The 16135-nt window shown below is 41.9% G+C and overlaps 2 protein-coding genes across 2 annotated transcripts; both read right to left on the bottom strand.

Annotated features, from left to right (window-relative positions):
* Positions 1-2134, bottom strand: LOC131483850 (lysozyme C, milk isozyme-like). The gene is given in 4 exon segments (XM_058682233.1): positions 1-83; positions 632-793; positions 1997-2068; positions 2071-2134. Coding segments are annotated over 4 exon segments (381 nt in total).
* Positions 2135-7324: 5190 nt separating this feature from the next.
* LOC131483851 (olfactory receptor 11A1-like) lies at positions 7325-8377 on the bottom strand. The gene has a single exon (XM_058682234.1). The coding sequence runs from the start codon at positions 8375-8377 to the stop codon at positions 7325-7327; it is 1053 nt and encodes a 350-aa protein (XP_058538217.1).
* Positions 8378-16135: the final 7758 nt, after the last annotated feature.

Here is a 16135-nt window from a genome sequence, read left to right on the forward strand (position 1 = left end):
TTACCAGGCAGACATCCCATTAGGATCTTTCACAACCCTCTTGGCACAGGTGATGTCATCACTGATGTTGTCATCCAGAAACCCTGAAAAGAAAAGTGGCTGAGCAGGGAGGGAAAAACCCCTTTTCCTGTTTCATTAATCAATGATTTTTTGAGAGGAATTCCCATAGGAAATGGAGCTGGAGTCAGAAACCCTCTATCTCTGGAGCTCTTCTGTGGGTTTGCCTTCTGTTTGCCTGGGTTTTCTTGCCTTGCTTTGAATCTGCCTCTGAGCATTGTTCCTTCTGGAGGGCACCCAGGACATACATGAGGGTCCCGGGAGAACCTCTGTTTTCAGGAAAAACTTAGTGTGTCCAGAGTGCTATGTGGGGTATGTGGACAGGTGATACAGTCATGTGTGTACGAGGAACAGGATGCCATGTATTGAGGGATGGGAGCCCAGGAAGGTGAGGCTTAGTCAGAGGTCATTGTATCTTTCTTCCTCCTTTCTGGCAGGAAGAGCTCTGTGGAAGACTGTTTGGGCCCCTTTCTTCCCTATCCTCAACTTCTACAGCACTGGCCAAGGGTCAGGTGTTAGGGAGCAGTGCACCTGCCCCATGTCACCCAGCCCTCAGAGGGGAAGGTGTCCTTACTACTGCACATTGTGTTGCAGGCATTTGGTGAAGGGGAGGAGTTATTTCTGCACCACCACTTGCTGTTGATCTGGAAGATCCCATAGTCACTGCTGCCATTGTCATTTTTCCCATTGAAGGCCTGGGTGTTCAAGTTACTCTCATGCTCAGCCATGCAGACCCCTGTGTCAGAGAGAACAAAAGGTGTGGCTAGAAAAGGAGGATTGTTTCGTGATGAGACACAACTTCTGCTGTACTAGAACTGCCATAAAGTCCCCTAAGACTGAAATGAAGAGACTATGAGGTCCTCAATGTTATATTTATATGTATGTGTGTACACACACACACACACACACACACACACACACACTTTAAGTAGGCTCACACCCACCATGGAATCCAACGTGGGGCCTGAAATCACGACCCTGAGATCAAGACCTGAGCTGAGATCAAGAGTCAGACACTTAACTGACTGAGCTACCCAGACACCCCTAGATTTATATTTATAATCCATTGTGTATTCCTGGTCCTAAGCAATAATTAGCCCATGATAAGTATGTAATAACAATTTGTTAAATAAATGCATTTGGGATGCCCAATAATCAATCACAGTCTGTTTCCCAGTCTACATTTCCAGCCTCATCTCCCAGCCAAATATCTAACTCTTGCCTTGTATATTTACTTTTTGGCTTCTATCCCCAGGTATATGGAAGGGAAGAGGTGGAGAAGTAATGGAGGGGCATCCTAGAAAGGGAGCCCAAAAAAGCTATCCTTGGGGGGGACAGGAAAGGATGTTTGGCATGAATAAAAATGAAGATATCCAAGGGAAATTGAAATAACTTTATGTGTTGTGCCTAATGGGATCCTTCTTGCACTTTGTCATCGTCTCCCCTTCTGTTTTCACAATTCCCTTCCAACTCTCTTGTGACACGGATAGAACAGACTTTAGACAAACTCAGCAGATGGAGGTTAGTTTTTGGTGGACAAAAGGGCAGGGGAGAGGGTGGGAGGCAGCACCAGCTCTGCTGCAGGGACCTGGACTAAAAAGGATGCAGATGAAAGCCAAGGTGATGGGAGCAAACTTGCAAGCGGTTAGGTGAGTTTCTGGATGGATCCAAGGAAGTATTCAAGGGCACTGGGTGGGAAGGTGATTTCGGGGAACAGCAGAAGAAAATCTATTACAGATCAAATAATCCCTGGTGGAAAGAGAAAAAGGGAGATCCTGATAGGAATGACAACGCAGCAGAGGTGGAGACAAGAGGAGCATTCGGGGAGTGCAAGAGAGCAAATGAGTAAATGAGTAAATCACAAGGTGAAAAGGGAAAGATTGGTTGGGGAAGAAGGCCTCTTTGAGCAGAGATAGAATGATGGATGGTTCATACTCACAGTTTGCCAGGCTGTAGCCATGGAAGCCATCCATTCCCTCTGCCTTCAGCTTGCGGGCCAGCCCACACTTGAGAAGATTTTGGCCTCATATGCTGCAAAGAAGCAGCCGAGGAGGCAGATGATCAGAATGGACCTCATTTCTGTAGCTGGTGGAACCCCAGTCTGCTATGTCCAGGATGCTGTTGTCTCTTATAGCCTATGGGCACAAAGATGTCTCTGATTGGGCAATAATGCTGGCAGCTCTGCCAGGAAGGATATGGTTGCCCAAGGCTAATTCCCCAAACTGGCCCCGCCAGGGTGAACTTCAGGGAAGGGGATGTAACCAAGAATAATACCAGGAATAAAGTCTCATTTTGGTGGGGGTGGGTCCTGTATTTGGGCAAATGCATGAGGAGGTAAAATGGGGAGATATGGGAGTTGGTAGGAAAAAGTATGGTTTTCTTTTTTTCTTTTTCTTTTCCTTGCCTTGTCTTGCCTTGCCTTTGCTTTCCTTTTTTGAGAGAGTGTGCAAGTCAGAGAGGGGCAGAGGGACACAGAGAATCTCAAGCAGTTTGCATGCTCAGTGTGGAACTGACTCAGGGCTCGATCCCTTGACTCTGGGATCATGACCTGAGCTGAAATCAAGACCCAGATGCTCAACTGACTGAACCACCCAAGTGCCCCACCAGTATGATTTTCAAGCCTTGTGCTTTTGTTGGAATGTCCCCAGAGGGGGTTGTCCCTGTGTGCTTTGCTGAACTTGGCTCATTATCTGTGGTTGGCTGAAGGTATTTTCCTACTCAGTCTAGTGGGGGGAATCCATGATTGGCATCACTGAGTTTGGGGAAATTGAGGATCTTCTGGCATCAGCAATCAGTGAACTATAAGTTGAACAGGAGACTACTAGAACCTAAGTTCATAATATCTCTGTCTGAAAGAAGTCATCAGATCTAAACCTCCAACTCTACTTGAATTCTCTCTAGTATCTGTGTAATCAGTGATTGTCAAACATCTTGTATTAGTCAGTGTTCTCTAGAGAAACAGAACTAAGAGGAGATATACATGGTTAGAAAAAAGCTGGGGTGCCTGGGTGGCTCAGTCGGTTAAGCGCCTGACTTTGGCTCAGGTCATGATCTCGCGGTCCATGAGTTCTAGCCCTGCATCGGGCTCTGTGCTGACAGCTCAGAGCTTGGAGCCTGCTTCAGATTCTGTGTCTCCTTCTCTCTTTCTCTCTCACCTCTCCTCTCTCTCTCTCTTTCTCAAAAATAAACATTAAAAAATTTTTAAAAAGAAAAAAGCTGATTATTTTTATTAGAGCACAAGGCCTTGATTTCAGTTAGATGGATAGACATTGTGAAGGAAGAATTATCACTATATCAGTACTTTCTTTAAAAATTTTTTTTTCTTAATGTTTATTTATTTTTGAGAGAGAGAGAGAGAGGGAGAGTGTGTGTGTACAAGCTGGGGAGGGGCAGAGAGAGAGGGGGATGGAGGGTTTGAAATGGGCTCTGCACTGACAGCAGTGAGCCTGATGTGGGGCTCCAACCCACAAACTGTGAGATCATTCCCCTACTCCTCTCCCTTCTGGCAACCATCAGTTTGTTTTCTGTATTTATGGGTCTCTTTCTGCGTTTTTTGTTCATTTTTTTTTTTTTTTTGTAGATTATACATATGAGTGAAATCATATGGTACTTGTCTTTCAGACTTGAGATTTTTAAATATTCTCTAGTGTAAATTTATCTTCCAACTGCTGGTTTTTTGGCCATTTTGTGGACTGAGGTTTTTTCCAAGTCTTTTATAATGTTGGATCTCAGACTCATTTTGAGTGCAAGAACACACGTACACACTCTCAGTTCCTGGTCATTAAGCTATGTACTCTCTCGCCTCCTCAGATGTGCTCTGGATAAGCTTTTGCCTCAGACAGGAGCAGGCAGCAGTTTTTCCCATCTCTCTTTAATAAAAAGAGGCCCTGTTCCCAGCCCCTCCTTTCTAGAGTGACTTTGGCTCCAGTTCCTACTGCAAGTGGAGAAATTTTGGTCTCTGTTAACCGGCAGGAGCTGAACTTATAGCTGCCTCTTGCTATAAGGTCTTCAGCTTCAGCCCTACTCACAGCTTTTATTAGTTTCCTTAGATTTGTGGCCCATGGAGACTTTATTTATTTACTTATTAAAATTAAAAAAAAGTTTCTGTTATTTATTTATTTATCTGTTTATTAAAAAAAAAAAAAAAGCTTATTTTAGGTTTGAGAGAGAAATAGGGCACACAAGGGGGAGGGGCAGAGAGTGAGGGGAACAGAGGGTCTGAAGCAGGTTTTGCGCTGACAGGGACGCTGGGCTCGAACTCACAAACCTGTGAGACCGTGACCTGAGCCAAAGTTGGATGCTCAACTGACAGAGCCACCCAGGCGCCCCTGGAGATATTTATTTATTTATTTATTTATTTATTTATTTATTTATTTTATTTTTAAAACCTATTTATTTTTTAATGTTTACTTATTATTTTGAGAGAGAGAGAGACAGATCGCAAGTGCGGGAGGGGCAGAGAAAGAGGGAGACATAGAATCCGAAGCGGGCTCCTGGTTCCTAGCTGTCAGCACAGAGCTTGACATGGGGCTTGGACCCACAAACCGTGAGATCATGACTTGAGCCGAAGTAGGCTTAACCGACTGAGCCACCCAGGTGCCCCTATTTTGTTTTTGAGCTATTATATGCCTTTTACACTTTTTCCTTTTCATTTTTTCATTTATTTTTGTGTGCTTGCTTTATGTAGGGTATCTCAAAGCATGGACTTACAGTGCAATATTGAACAGAAGTCCTATTAATAACTGAAACATTTTAAAGCAATCCATTAAAAACCCAATCTGCTTCCTTTTTTTTTTTTTTTTTTTTTTTTTTTAAAGCAGTCTTCATGCCCAGGACAGGGTCCAACACCAGGACTGGACTCACCACTCTGAGATCAAGACCTGAACTGAAATCCGGTCTGATGATTAACTGACTGAGCCATCCAGGTGCCCCTACCTTTTCATTAGGAACAGAAACGTGTGGTCCAAGTGGAGGAATGTGGGAATGGCTTCCGAAACCCTTCCTTTCTCCTTTCCTTCTCCTACTTCTTTCCTTTCTTACCCCTTCCACTTGTTGTTGTTTACTTTCCCTTCCACTGTCTCTCCTCTTCCCCTTCCCATCTTGTCATTTCCCTGTTCCCTGTCTTCCTTCCTCTCCCATCTCTTCTCTTCTTTTCTACTTTCCTTCTCTCTCTCCTCTGGGGTTTCTCTTCTATTTAGGTCCAGTTTTCTTATAACCTGGTGTCCTCCCAGAATTCTCAACCCTTTAATGCCAGGTAACGAGAAGGAGCAGCTGTGCCTCATGTGTCTATGCAGTCAGGTTCCACTCTAGGAAAGGGCTGGTCCTCGGTGATGTGACCGAAAGGGACAAGGTGTCTCCTGACTTCCCTTGAGGAAAGGGAGAGTGAGGGGAGGATGTTAATATTTGTTAAAATGTGTCACAGGCCAAGTAAAACACAGAGATAGAGGACTTTATTATATGCATTTTGTTTCATTGCCACAACAACCCTGTGAAGTATGTACGTGTCTGTCTTATTTATTACTGGTTTCATATCACGGATCGGAAATCTGAGGCTCAAAGAGGTGCAGTAATTTGCTGAAGCTGGTATGAGGGAGAGCACAGATCAACACAGGTAGGCGTGCCTCTTTCCTCTACCGCAGTACTATGTGCATTTGACCAGTTATTCAAATGGTGACATGTTAGGAATTTCTGGCTTCAGGAGTAGGCACAGGACTGCTTGTGGCAGGGGATGTCAGGTGATGGTTGTGGGGGAGGTGAGGAGAAGGGCTTGGAACTTTGTCAAAACACTGGAAATGATATTGTAAAGGCAGCCACATGCTTTATGCAGGCCTTGGGACCCACACCTCCCCGTGCCTCCACGACAATTCCCAACTTGGTCTACACCCAGGTTGACTCTGTTCTCAATGCCTCTCACACAGAAGGTGAAGGAACCCCTCTGGGCGCGTGAGGCATGCATCCTGAGGAAGCTGCTGGGTTCTTTGTTTGGGGAACTTGATGTGCATCCTGTATATTCTGTGCTGGCCTCCAAGACACCATTATGACACAGGATTTCACTTTTGACTTTAATGCAAAGAATAAACATCACAGAGACATTTTTTAATACTCATACACAGCCTAGGTTCTGACCACTTCCCAAGCAAACTTCTAGGCAGGGACATTTTCTCTTTGTTTTTTCTTGCTCTGTATTTCCACTCCACCCAGACAGGGCTGGCTATCCCAGGTTTTATACTTTCTTCCAGATCCTCTTGCTGGCCCTGTACATTCTGTACATCTCCCTATCTCGTACCCATCACTCAGGGTTGCATCTCTAGACATCCATGAGGAACTGGGAACTATATTCCTTTTTTTTTTGTTTTGGTCAGTTTTCCTGCTATTATTCCTGTCACCCCTGAGAGCCGTGCCCTTTCCCTACACCGAGAATCACGTGTGGCATTTGTTACATGCAGATCCCTGGGCCTCGCATCTAGAGATTCTGATTCTGTAGGTCTGATGAAGAGCCTAGAAGTCTTCATTTGTAAACAGCTACTCTAGATCATTCTGGTACCAGGTGGTCCACATCCCATACCTTGAGAAATATGTTGATACAATTCAAATAAAAAAATTAGAATTTTTTTGGTGTCATTTTTAAGAGGTTTCAAAGATTTTCTGATAGAGGGAAAACTACAGAATTCTCTTGTTGAGTTTAATTTATGTCTTTCTTTTCTCATTTAATTGTCTCCTTCCTTTTCCCTACTTCCTACCTGTCTGACATCAACAACAGGAGGACTAATGGGAACTCTCAGAGCAGTGGCCCAGTTGGCCTCTTGGGCCCTAGGTATGAATGGCTGACTCCTCCTCTCCCAAGGGGATGCCTTGTCTGGATGCAGGGGAACTGGCTCTCGCACCATCACTACCTACATCACTGCTCCATAGACTTTACGCTCAAGTCTGTCTCTGTTTCTGAGATTTCATTTGAAGCATGTCAGGAGATGTTAATTGTGGTCCTCATTACCATCTCCCTACCCCTTCCTTTTTCTATCTGCCAACCTTAGTCTTGCCATCTTAGATTAATAATTTGCAGATGTTCCCCACTTGGTGTTGTTCTCTGCTCTTTCTTGCATTCTTTTCCATATTCATTCATTCGTTCGTTTTTGTCAACTAATATTTATGGAGTGTCTATAATATTTTGGCCCTGTATAAGGCATGAGATTTTGATCCCTACCCCATCCCAACTGGAAAAATGAAGTTACGTTATTTTGTCAGACATCTATTTTCAATCCCTCAGTATTCATCTTTTCACTGTGGTCTCTAGTCCTCTAGACTTTGAGGAGGGGGCTAAGCTGGAATCCAGGTAGAAGTCACTAGCTGTCCTATTCCCCCTCAGTGGGGTATCACTTGGGATGAGCTGTCCCCAGAGCCTATGAAGGGCCCCCTTTACCTCTTGGTTCTTGAGGCTGTAAATAATAGGGTTGACCATAGGGGTGAATACAGTGTAGAGGACAGAGAAGGCCTTTCGGAGCAAGGGGGCCATGTGGTCTGTTGGGGCTACATAGACCACAATGAGAGTGCCATAATACACCCCGACCACACTGAGGTGGGAGGAACAGGTGGAGAAAGCTTTCTGTCTACCATGGCCTGAAGGTATTTGCAGCACAGTCCTTAAGATAAAGGCATAGGATGCCACAATCAACAGGAAGGGGACCAGTGTCAGAAAGCCTGAGATGCTCACTCCAGCTGCCCACATAACCCCCACATCTCCACAGAACAGCCCTACAACTGGAGCAAAGTCACAGAAGTAGTGGTCGATCTCCCTGTTGCCAGGGCAGAGGGTTAGAGGGGCTGCCAGGGCCAGAGTGAAGGCAGAGAAAGAAAATCCACTGACCCAGACTCCAGCAGCCAGGCAGCCACACAACCATGTGCTCATCAGGACAGGGTAGCGAAGCGGGTGGCAGATGGCCAGGTAACGGTCATAGGACATAGCAGATAGCAGGAGGCACTCAACTGCAGCCAGCGAGGCAAACATGTAGAACTGGACCAGACAGCTGACCAGTGAGATGGCCTCCCTCCCTTTCAGGAAGCTCTGCAGCAGCTGAGGCATGATGTTGGAGGTGTAGCCAATCTCCAGCAAGGAGAAGTGGCAGAGGAAGAAGTACATGGGTGTGTGGAGTGTCCGACTGGAGGCCACAGCCAGCACGATGAGGGCGTTGCCCCCAACTGTTATCACATAGATGGCTAAAAAGAAGGTGAAGGGGAGGAAGCCCAGGTGTTGCAGCTCCCCAAAGCCAACCAGGATCAGCCAGGTGGTCTGGTTTTCACTATCACCACTGGACTGCTTCCTCATCTAGATCTGGGCCCAAGAGAAGAGAAAAAGGTTAACTTTAAATTTTTTTAATGTTTATTTATTTTTGAGAGAGAGACAGAGGCAGAGTATGAGCAGGGGACGGGCAGAGAGAGGGAGACACAGAATCCAAAGCAGGCTCCAGGCTCTGAGCTGTCAGCACAGAGCCTAATGCGGGGTTCGAACTCACGGACTGCAAGATAATGACCTGAGGCGAAGTCGGCCATTTAACCAACTGAGCCACTCAGGCACCCCTAGAAGAAGGTTAACTTTAACAAAGATCCTATTAGGACCACATGCTATACTTGGCTTATTTATTTATTCATCACAGCAAGCACTAAAGATAGCCCTTATTGTCTCTTGTATATAGAGGAGAAACAGACCCAGTGGGATTAAGTCAATTATTTAAGGCAATTATGATGGAGTCATGATGTGAACCCAAGTTTGCTTGACTCCAAATCTCCTTCCATAGTCTACTATCCTATAGTGCTTTCTCAAATCCTTCCTGAGTGATAGAAATATCGGTATCAGAGAGCAGCGTAGGGCTCTTCCAGTCATCAGTGAGCTGTTTACTGACAGTCTTGGCTGAGCGTCAACAGCAGAACCACACCTGGTGACCTCTTCTGGAGGGGTGGGAGGAGTACCCATTACTTAGTGGGGAGGTGGTCCTACTCTGAGGTCATGCACATTCCTGAAGTAACCCCTCATCTCATACTGTTATTCCCTTTCCAAGAAAATGAGACTTGGAAATTTTGATGAGAAATCTATAACATTTATTCTATGTGAGATACAATCTAGAAAGATCCGAATTAACCCAGATTCCACTCCCCTCGGAAGCCATTCCTTTTCCTTGGAAAAGTGGCCTGGTGACCATTGGTAAAGCCATTTTCAGAGTCCAGAGTGCTCACAGGTAAAGCCATTTTCAAACTGTGCTCAGACTCTAATCAGTTTATTGGAAGCTGAGAATACTTCCTTTTTTTTGGCTTGCTGCCCTATTTCTCTCTACAGGTCACTTGGTCAATTTATCTCCCCTAATGTCAGTTATTTAGACATTTCTACCCTGTAATAAGATTCCTTCTCTTAGTCGTTAACAATACTACACTAACACCAAACACAGATGAAGACCTTGATCAGTATTTGTAGAATGAATGAATAAATGAATAAATAAATAAATTAATTAATCACAGTAATTTTCTTATGATAAATTGCCACAAAAAACCTGCAGCATCTGATTATTAATGATTGGGCTAGGGAAAGAGGCATTTAAATGATTGCTAAAATAAGAGAAGGAATCTCTGAGTTCTTCCCTAACTGAGGGAATATTGGTATATTGTCACTCAGAGTTTGAGATGGAACCATGATTAAAGTTGGAGATGGAAGCCAAGTAGGTGTGTGTGTGTGTGTGTGTGTGTGTGTGTGTGTGTGTGTATGTGTATGGTAGGGGGAAGAAACCAGAAAGCCCAACATGATAGAGAGTTTTCTCATTTTTGAAGTTAAGAAAGATGACATTCCAGGGGCACCTGGGTGGTTCAGTTGGTTAAGGGTCTGATTCTTGATTTTTGCTCAGGTCATGATCTCACAGTTTGTGAGATTGAGCCCCACATTGGGCTCTGGACTGATAGTGCAGAGCCTGCTTTGGATTCTCTCTCTCCCTCTGTCTCTGCCCCTCCTCAAAATAAATAAACATTAAAAAAAAAAAAAAGATGACGTGCCGCATTAGCAGATGGCAGCAAGAATACATGGTTTTTGTATTCCTTCCCTGGTCTTACCTTTTCCTCTGGTTTTGGGCTTATATTATGCAGACACACATTTGGTCACATGGGGGATACAGACATAGAAGGAATAGAATATTTTCAAATGTATTGGATACATATTTTTATCTTTTGCATACTAGTGACTTCTTAAAGAGCTAGAAAGAGATTTAAATTGAGAATGGAATAGATCCTAGGTTTAGCAGAAAGATGGAGCAAGGGAAGAAACTAAAAAACTAGTCAAACCAGAACAACCAACCAGTCAACAGACCCAAAACTTCTTAAGTCTTGTCAAGTCTCTGAGTCAATGCTTATGATAAAAAAGTTACTGTTGCTCTTGTTAACCAGTTAATTTGACCTTGGTCCCTGGTAAAATTAGTAAATAGATGCTTTATAGAGCACGTGGAAGTCTCATAAGGAGACATCACCAGAAGCTAAATAATGCTACTAAATATAATGTCAAACCTCACATGATGTCCCTTAATGGTAGTATTAATAATTTAGTAGATCAGGAGAAAGGAGTAGAAAAAGGGCATATTAATTTCAGTAAAGCTTCATAGAAAAGATAATGACTGTGAGCTTAAAAATAACACTTTTAGTTTGGCTACTATACACCAAAATTTCTCATTAATGATTCTGAAAATCTGGAGAAACATGTCTAGTAAAAAGGAGAAGGCTTTGTCTTCTTGTCTTTACCTCTTTTGGCAGTGACTTCCATAAACAGCAAATATGCATGGCTCATCAAACTTCAGATGATATGAAAACAGAGTGAAAAAGCCAGTATTATAGGTGATAGAATTATAATTCAAAATAATCTTGTCTTTTGAAATGCTAGACTAAAAAGATGAAATTTAACAGGGGCACATATAAAATCGGCTTGTAGGCTTTAACAATCAATTGAAAAGTAGCCATTTATGTGAAAATGATTTGAGATTTTGTTGAGTGTTATGAATTGGGACTTCAGAACTGTGAAGTATGAGGAACATGTGAAGAATGTGGAGATGTTTACTCTGGAAATGACAAAATGATGGGAGAATATGATAGCTGTTTTCAGGTATTGGAAGGATCCCCCCCACCCCAGGACTTATTTATTTTATAGCTGGAGTTTGTACCTTTTGACCACCTTTATCCAATTCCTTCCTCCCCCAGCCCCCTGGAAGGATTCTTATAAAGAAGAGGGACTAAAGTTAGCTCATAGGTGCTCAGAGGGCAGAACAAGGACCAAGGGGTGATGATGGTGGAAAATCCATACCCACCTACCTGTGCTGGTTTCAAAGAGGTGATTCTTATGGGGTGGACTATTATTATTTACAGCATGATATTAGGGTATCAAAATAAAGTGAGGCTCATTGGACAGGATCAGAGGGGAGGAAATGAAGTTCCTTCCTAGAGGCTCCAGGAGTTGGCAAATAATGGGTCCCATTCATTGGAACATACTGGAATAAGCACAAGACATTTAAAAAATATGACAAGCTCCATTCTGAATTTGTTTAGGTTGGTCAGAGGTGGTTCTCTCTGTTGGCAGAGAGTAGTGTTGAGCCAGATGCACCCTAGACACTCAGATTCAGTGGAAAGGGAGTCTGATCTGCTTTGGGCTTTGAGTCAACTCCTCTCCTGGTTGTTCTTACCTCCAGACTAAATTCTTCTGTCAGCTGTCAGCTCTGTGGACTTTATGCTTCTCTCTTATGGAGGCTCCATGTTACTGGCTTCCCCTACTCCAGAGTGCTCACAGACCACTATTGTTCTTATTCTACATGTGCTGCAGTGAACACTACTGCCTTTTCTAGAGCAGGGCAACCTCCTTCCCTTGTGGGGGGATGAAGAAGAGCCTCCTGGGGAGGAGATGTAGCTTGGAGCTAACTGGAGCAGCTGCACCTGTGTTTTGGTTCCAGGGGAATATTCTGGTCCACCAGGGACCACATCCAGGTATTTCACTCACTAATGACTTCTTTCTAGATATAGGGAAAGACTGGAAAGACATAAAAATAGCCACAATTAAGACTAGATTATATATATATATAATCTACTATAGATTATATACATATAATCTATATGATCTACTATATATATAATTAGATTATATAAAGTATAATCTAATACTTTATAATTCACAAAGCAAATATTAACTTACTTAATTAATATCCAATGCTCAGAATGAGCCCTAGGGTGTAATGTGAGTATGCTGTGATTTGGTCTTGCAGCATTGGGATGGATTATCTAGAGGATGACCTATAATGGCTAGATCAGCAGTCTTTCTGTTGTGGTATGAATTAGGACCTGGGGTCCTACTTTAATCTCTTAGCAGGGAGGAGGCAGGAAGAAACTGCCAAGTAATTCTGTAGATAATTTGTTCTGTTTAGTTTGATAGTTTAACATCACAGATTAATATAAAACCAGGTCAGGCCCCATCAAGATAGTAGAGGCAGATAGTAAATGCAGCTGACTGACAAATGCAAAGGAAACCTGCTACAGAAATGTAGCATTGAGTTATTTCCATACGAAAACAGAGAGCAGGTCTAGGCCAGGAGGAGGATAGCATAGGGTCATGACAGGGGCTGGGTTTTTCCAGTAACAGTCTATGATGGCCCTTCCTAGAAGAAATTGGACAAGTGTCTTACATTGACAGGTGAAAGACAGAGTGGAAAACTTGGATAAGGAAAAGGTGACCTGCAAGGAATTAATTAGCATATTCTTTTTTTTTTTACCATTTTTAATTTTTTTTATATTTTATTTTATTTTTTATTTTATGAAATTTATTGTCAAATTAGTTTCCTAGCATATTCTCTTTGAGGGAGTAGTTGAAAATAAAATATGTCTGCCTAGGTCCTGGGTTGTGTCAAGAGCCTGAGGGATATGTCAGGTGAGAAAAAGAAGAATATCTTTCTTCCTAGGTAGAAAGGCTCTTTGTGTTTATTGACTTAGAATTTATTTTTTTTTATTTTACTATTTAAAAATTATTTATTTATTTATTTTGAGAGAGACAGAGACAGTGTGAGTGGGGGAGGAGCAGAGAGAGGGGGAGAGGCAGAGAATCCCAAGTAGGCTCCGTGCTGTCAGTGCAGCACCTGTTGTAGGGCTCAAACCCATGAACTGTGAGATCATGTGAGCTGAAATCCACAGTCAGTTGCTTAACTGACTGTACCACACAGGCACCCCATGACTTAGAATTTATGATAATTGTGATAAAAATATCCAGCGTGTACTTAAGATTTATTTTAATTTCAACTCTTTTCTGAAGTGTTATCTGCAAGTTTAAAGTGGAAATAAAGGATCTATATCCTATTTTCTAGGTATTAAATTATATTTTTGTATAAATGTGTGTCATAACACAAAAGAAAGCTGAAGTAGCCATACTTATATCAGATAATCTAGACTTTAAAATAAAGACTGTAACGAGATGAAGAAGGGCATTATATCATAATTAAGGGGTCTATCTACCAAGAAGACCTAAAAATTGTAAACATTTATGCTCCAAATGTGGAAGCACCCAAATATATAAATCAATTAATCACAAACATAAAGAAACTCATTGATAATAATGTCATAATAGTAGGGGACTTCAACACTCCACTTATAGCAATGGACAGATCATCTAAATAGAAAATCAATAAGGAAAAAATGGCTTTGAATGACACACTGGACCAGATGGACTTAATAGATACATTCAGAACATCCTAGAGCAGCAGAATACACATTCTTCTCCAGTGCACATGGAACATTCTCTAGAATAGATCACATACTGGGACACAAATCAGTCCTCACCAAGTACAAAAAGATCGAGATCATACCATGCATATTTTCAGACCACAACACTATGAAACTTGAAATCAACCACGAGAAAAAATTTGGAAAGATAACAAATACTTGGAGACTAAAGACTATTCTACTAAAGAATGAATGGGTCAACCAAGAAGTTAAAGAGAAAATTAAAAAGTACATAGAAGCCAATGAAAATGATAACACCACAGCCCAAAACCTCTGGGACGCAGCAAAGGCGGTCCTAAGAGGGAAGTATATAGCAATCCAGGCCTTCCTAAAGAAGGAAGAAAGGTCACAGATACACAACCTAACCTTACACCTTAAAGAGCTGGCAAAAGAAGAGCAAATAAAACTCAAATCCAGAAGAAGGCAAGAAATAATAACGATCAGGACAGAAATCAATGCTATCAAAACCAAAAACAAACAAAAAACAAAACAAACAAACAAAAACACACAGTAGAACAGATCAATGAAACCAGAAGCTGGTTCTTTGAAAGAATTAACAAAATTGATAAACTCCTAGCCAGTTTGATCAAAAAGAAAAAAGAAAGAACCCAAATAAGTAAAATCAAGAACGAAAGAGGAGAGATCACAACCAACACAGCAGAAATACAAACAATCATAAGAGAATATTACAAGCAATTATATGCCAATAAAATGGGCAATCTGGAAGAAATGGACAAATCCCTAGAAACATATGAACTACCAAAATTGAAACAGGAAGAAATAGAAAATTTGAACAGACCCATGAACAGTAAAGAAATCGAATTAGTAATCAAAAATCTCCCAAAAACCAAGAGTCCAGGGCCAGACGACTTTCCAGGGGAATTCTACCAAATATTTAAGGAAGAGTTAACACCTATTCTCTTGAAGCTCTATTCAAAAAATAGAAATGGAAGGAAAATGTCCAAATTCTTTCTATGAAGCCAGCATTACCTTGATTCCAAAACCAGACAAAGATCCCACTAAAAAGGAGAACTATAGACCAATTTCCCTGATGAACATGGAGGCAAAAATCATCAACAAGATGCTAGCGGACAGAATCCAACAATGCATTGAAAATATTATTCACCACAACCAAGTGGGATTTATAACTGGGATGCAGGGCTGGTTCAATATCCTCAAAACAATCAATATGATTCATCATATCAATAAAAGAAAGGACAAGAACCATATGATCCTCTCAATAGATGCAGAGAAAGCATTTGACAAAATACTGCATCCTTTCTTGATAAAAACCCTCAAGAAAGTAGGGATAGAAGGATCATACCTCTAGATCATAAAAGCCATATATGAAAGACCTACCACTAATATCCTCCTCACTGGGGAAAAACAGAACTTTCCCCCTAAGGTCAGGAACAAGACAAGGATGTCCACCCTCACCACTGTTATTCAACATAGTATTGGAAGTCTTAGCCTCAGTAATCAGACAGCACAAAGAAATAAAAGGCATCCAAGTTGGCGAGGAGGAGGTCAAATTTTCACTCTTTGCAGATGACATGATACTCTATATAGAAAACCCAAAAGATTCCATCAAAAAACTGCTAGGACTGATCCATGAATTCAGCAAAGTCGCAGGATATAAAATCAATGCACAGAAATCGGTTGCATTCTTATGTACCAATAATGAAGCAACAAAAAGAGAAATTAAGGAATTGATCCTACTTACAATTGCACCATAAGCCATAAAATACCTAGGAATAACTCTAACCAAAGAGGTGAAAAATCTATACACTGAAAACTATAGAAAGCTTATGAAAGAAATTGAAGAAGACACACACACACAAAAGGAAAAATATTCCATGCTCCTGGATAGGAACAACAAATATTGTTAAAATGTCAATACTACCCAAAGCAATCTACATATTCAATGCAATACCTATCAAAATAACACCAGCATTCTTCACGGAGTTAGAACAAACAATCATAAAATTTGTATGGAACCAGAAAAGACCTGAATAGCCAAAGCAATTTTGAAAAAGAAAACCAAAACAGGAGGCATCACAATCCTGGACTTGAAGATGTATTCCAGGGCACCTGGGTGGCTCAGTCGGTTAAACAGCTGACTTTGGCTCAGGTCATGATCTCATGGTTCTGTGAGTTTGAGCCCTGCATCGGGCTTTGTACTGATAGGTCAGAGTCCAGAGTCTGCTTTGGATTCTGTGTCTCCTTCTCTCTCTGCCCCTCCCCCGCTTGGGCTCTGTTTCTCTCTCTCTCTCAAAAATAAATAAACATTGAAAAAAAAAAAGAT

This window comes from Neofelis nebulosa, chromosome 8 (genome assembly GCF_028018385.1).
Source record: "Neofelis nebulosa isolate mNeoNeb1 chromosome 8, mNeoNeb1.pri, whole genome shotgun sequence".
Lineage (NCBI taxonomy): Eukaryota > Metazoa > Chordata > Mammalia > Carnivora > Felidae > Neofelis > Neofelis nebulosa.

Bases quoted from the DNA above. Each gene is read 5' to 3' on its own strand.
- LOC131483851 (XM_058682234.1), bottom strand. From the start codon at position 8,377: ATGAGGAAGCAGTCCAGTGGTGATAGTGAAAACCAGACCACCTGGCTG.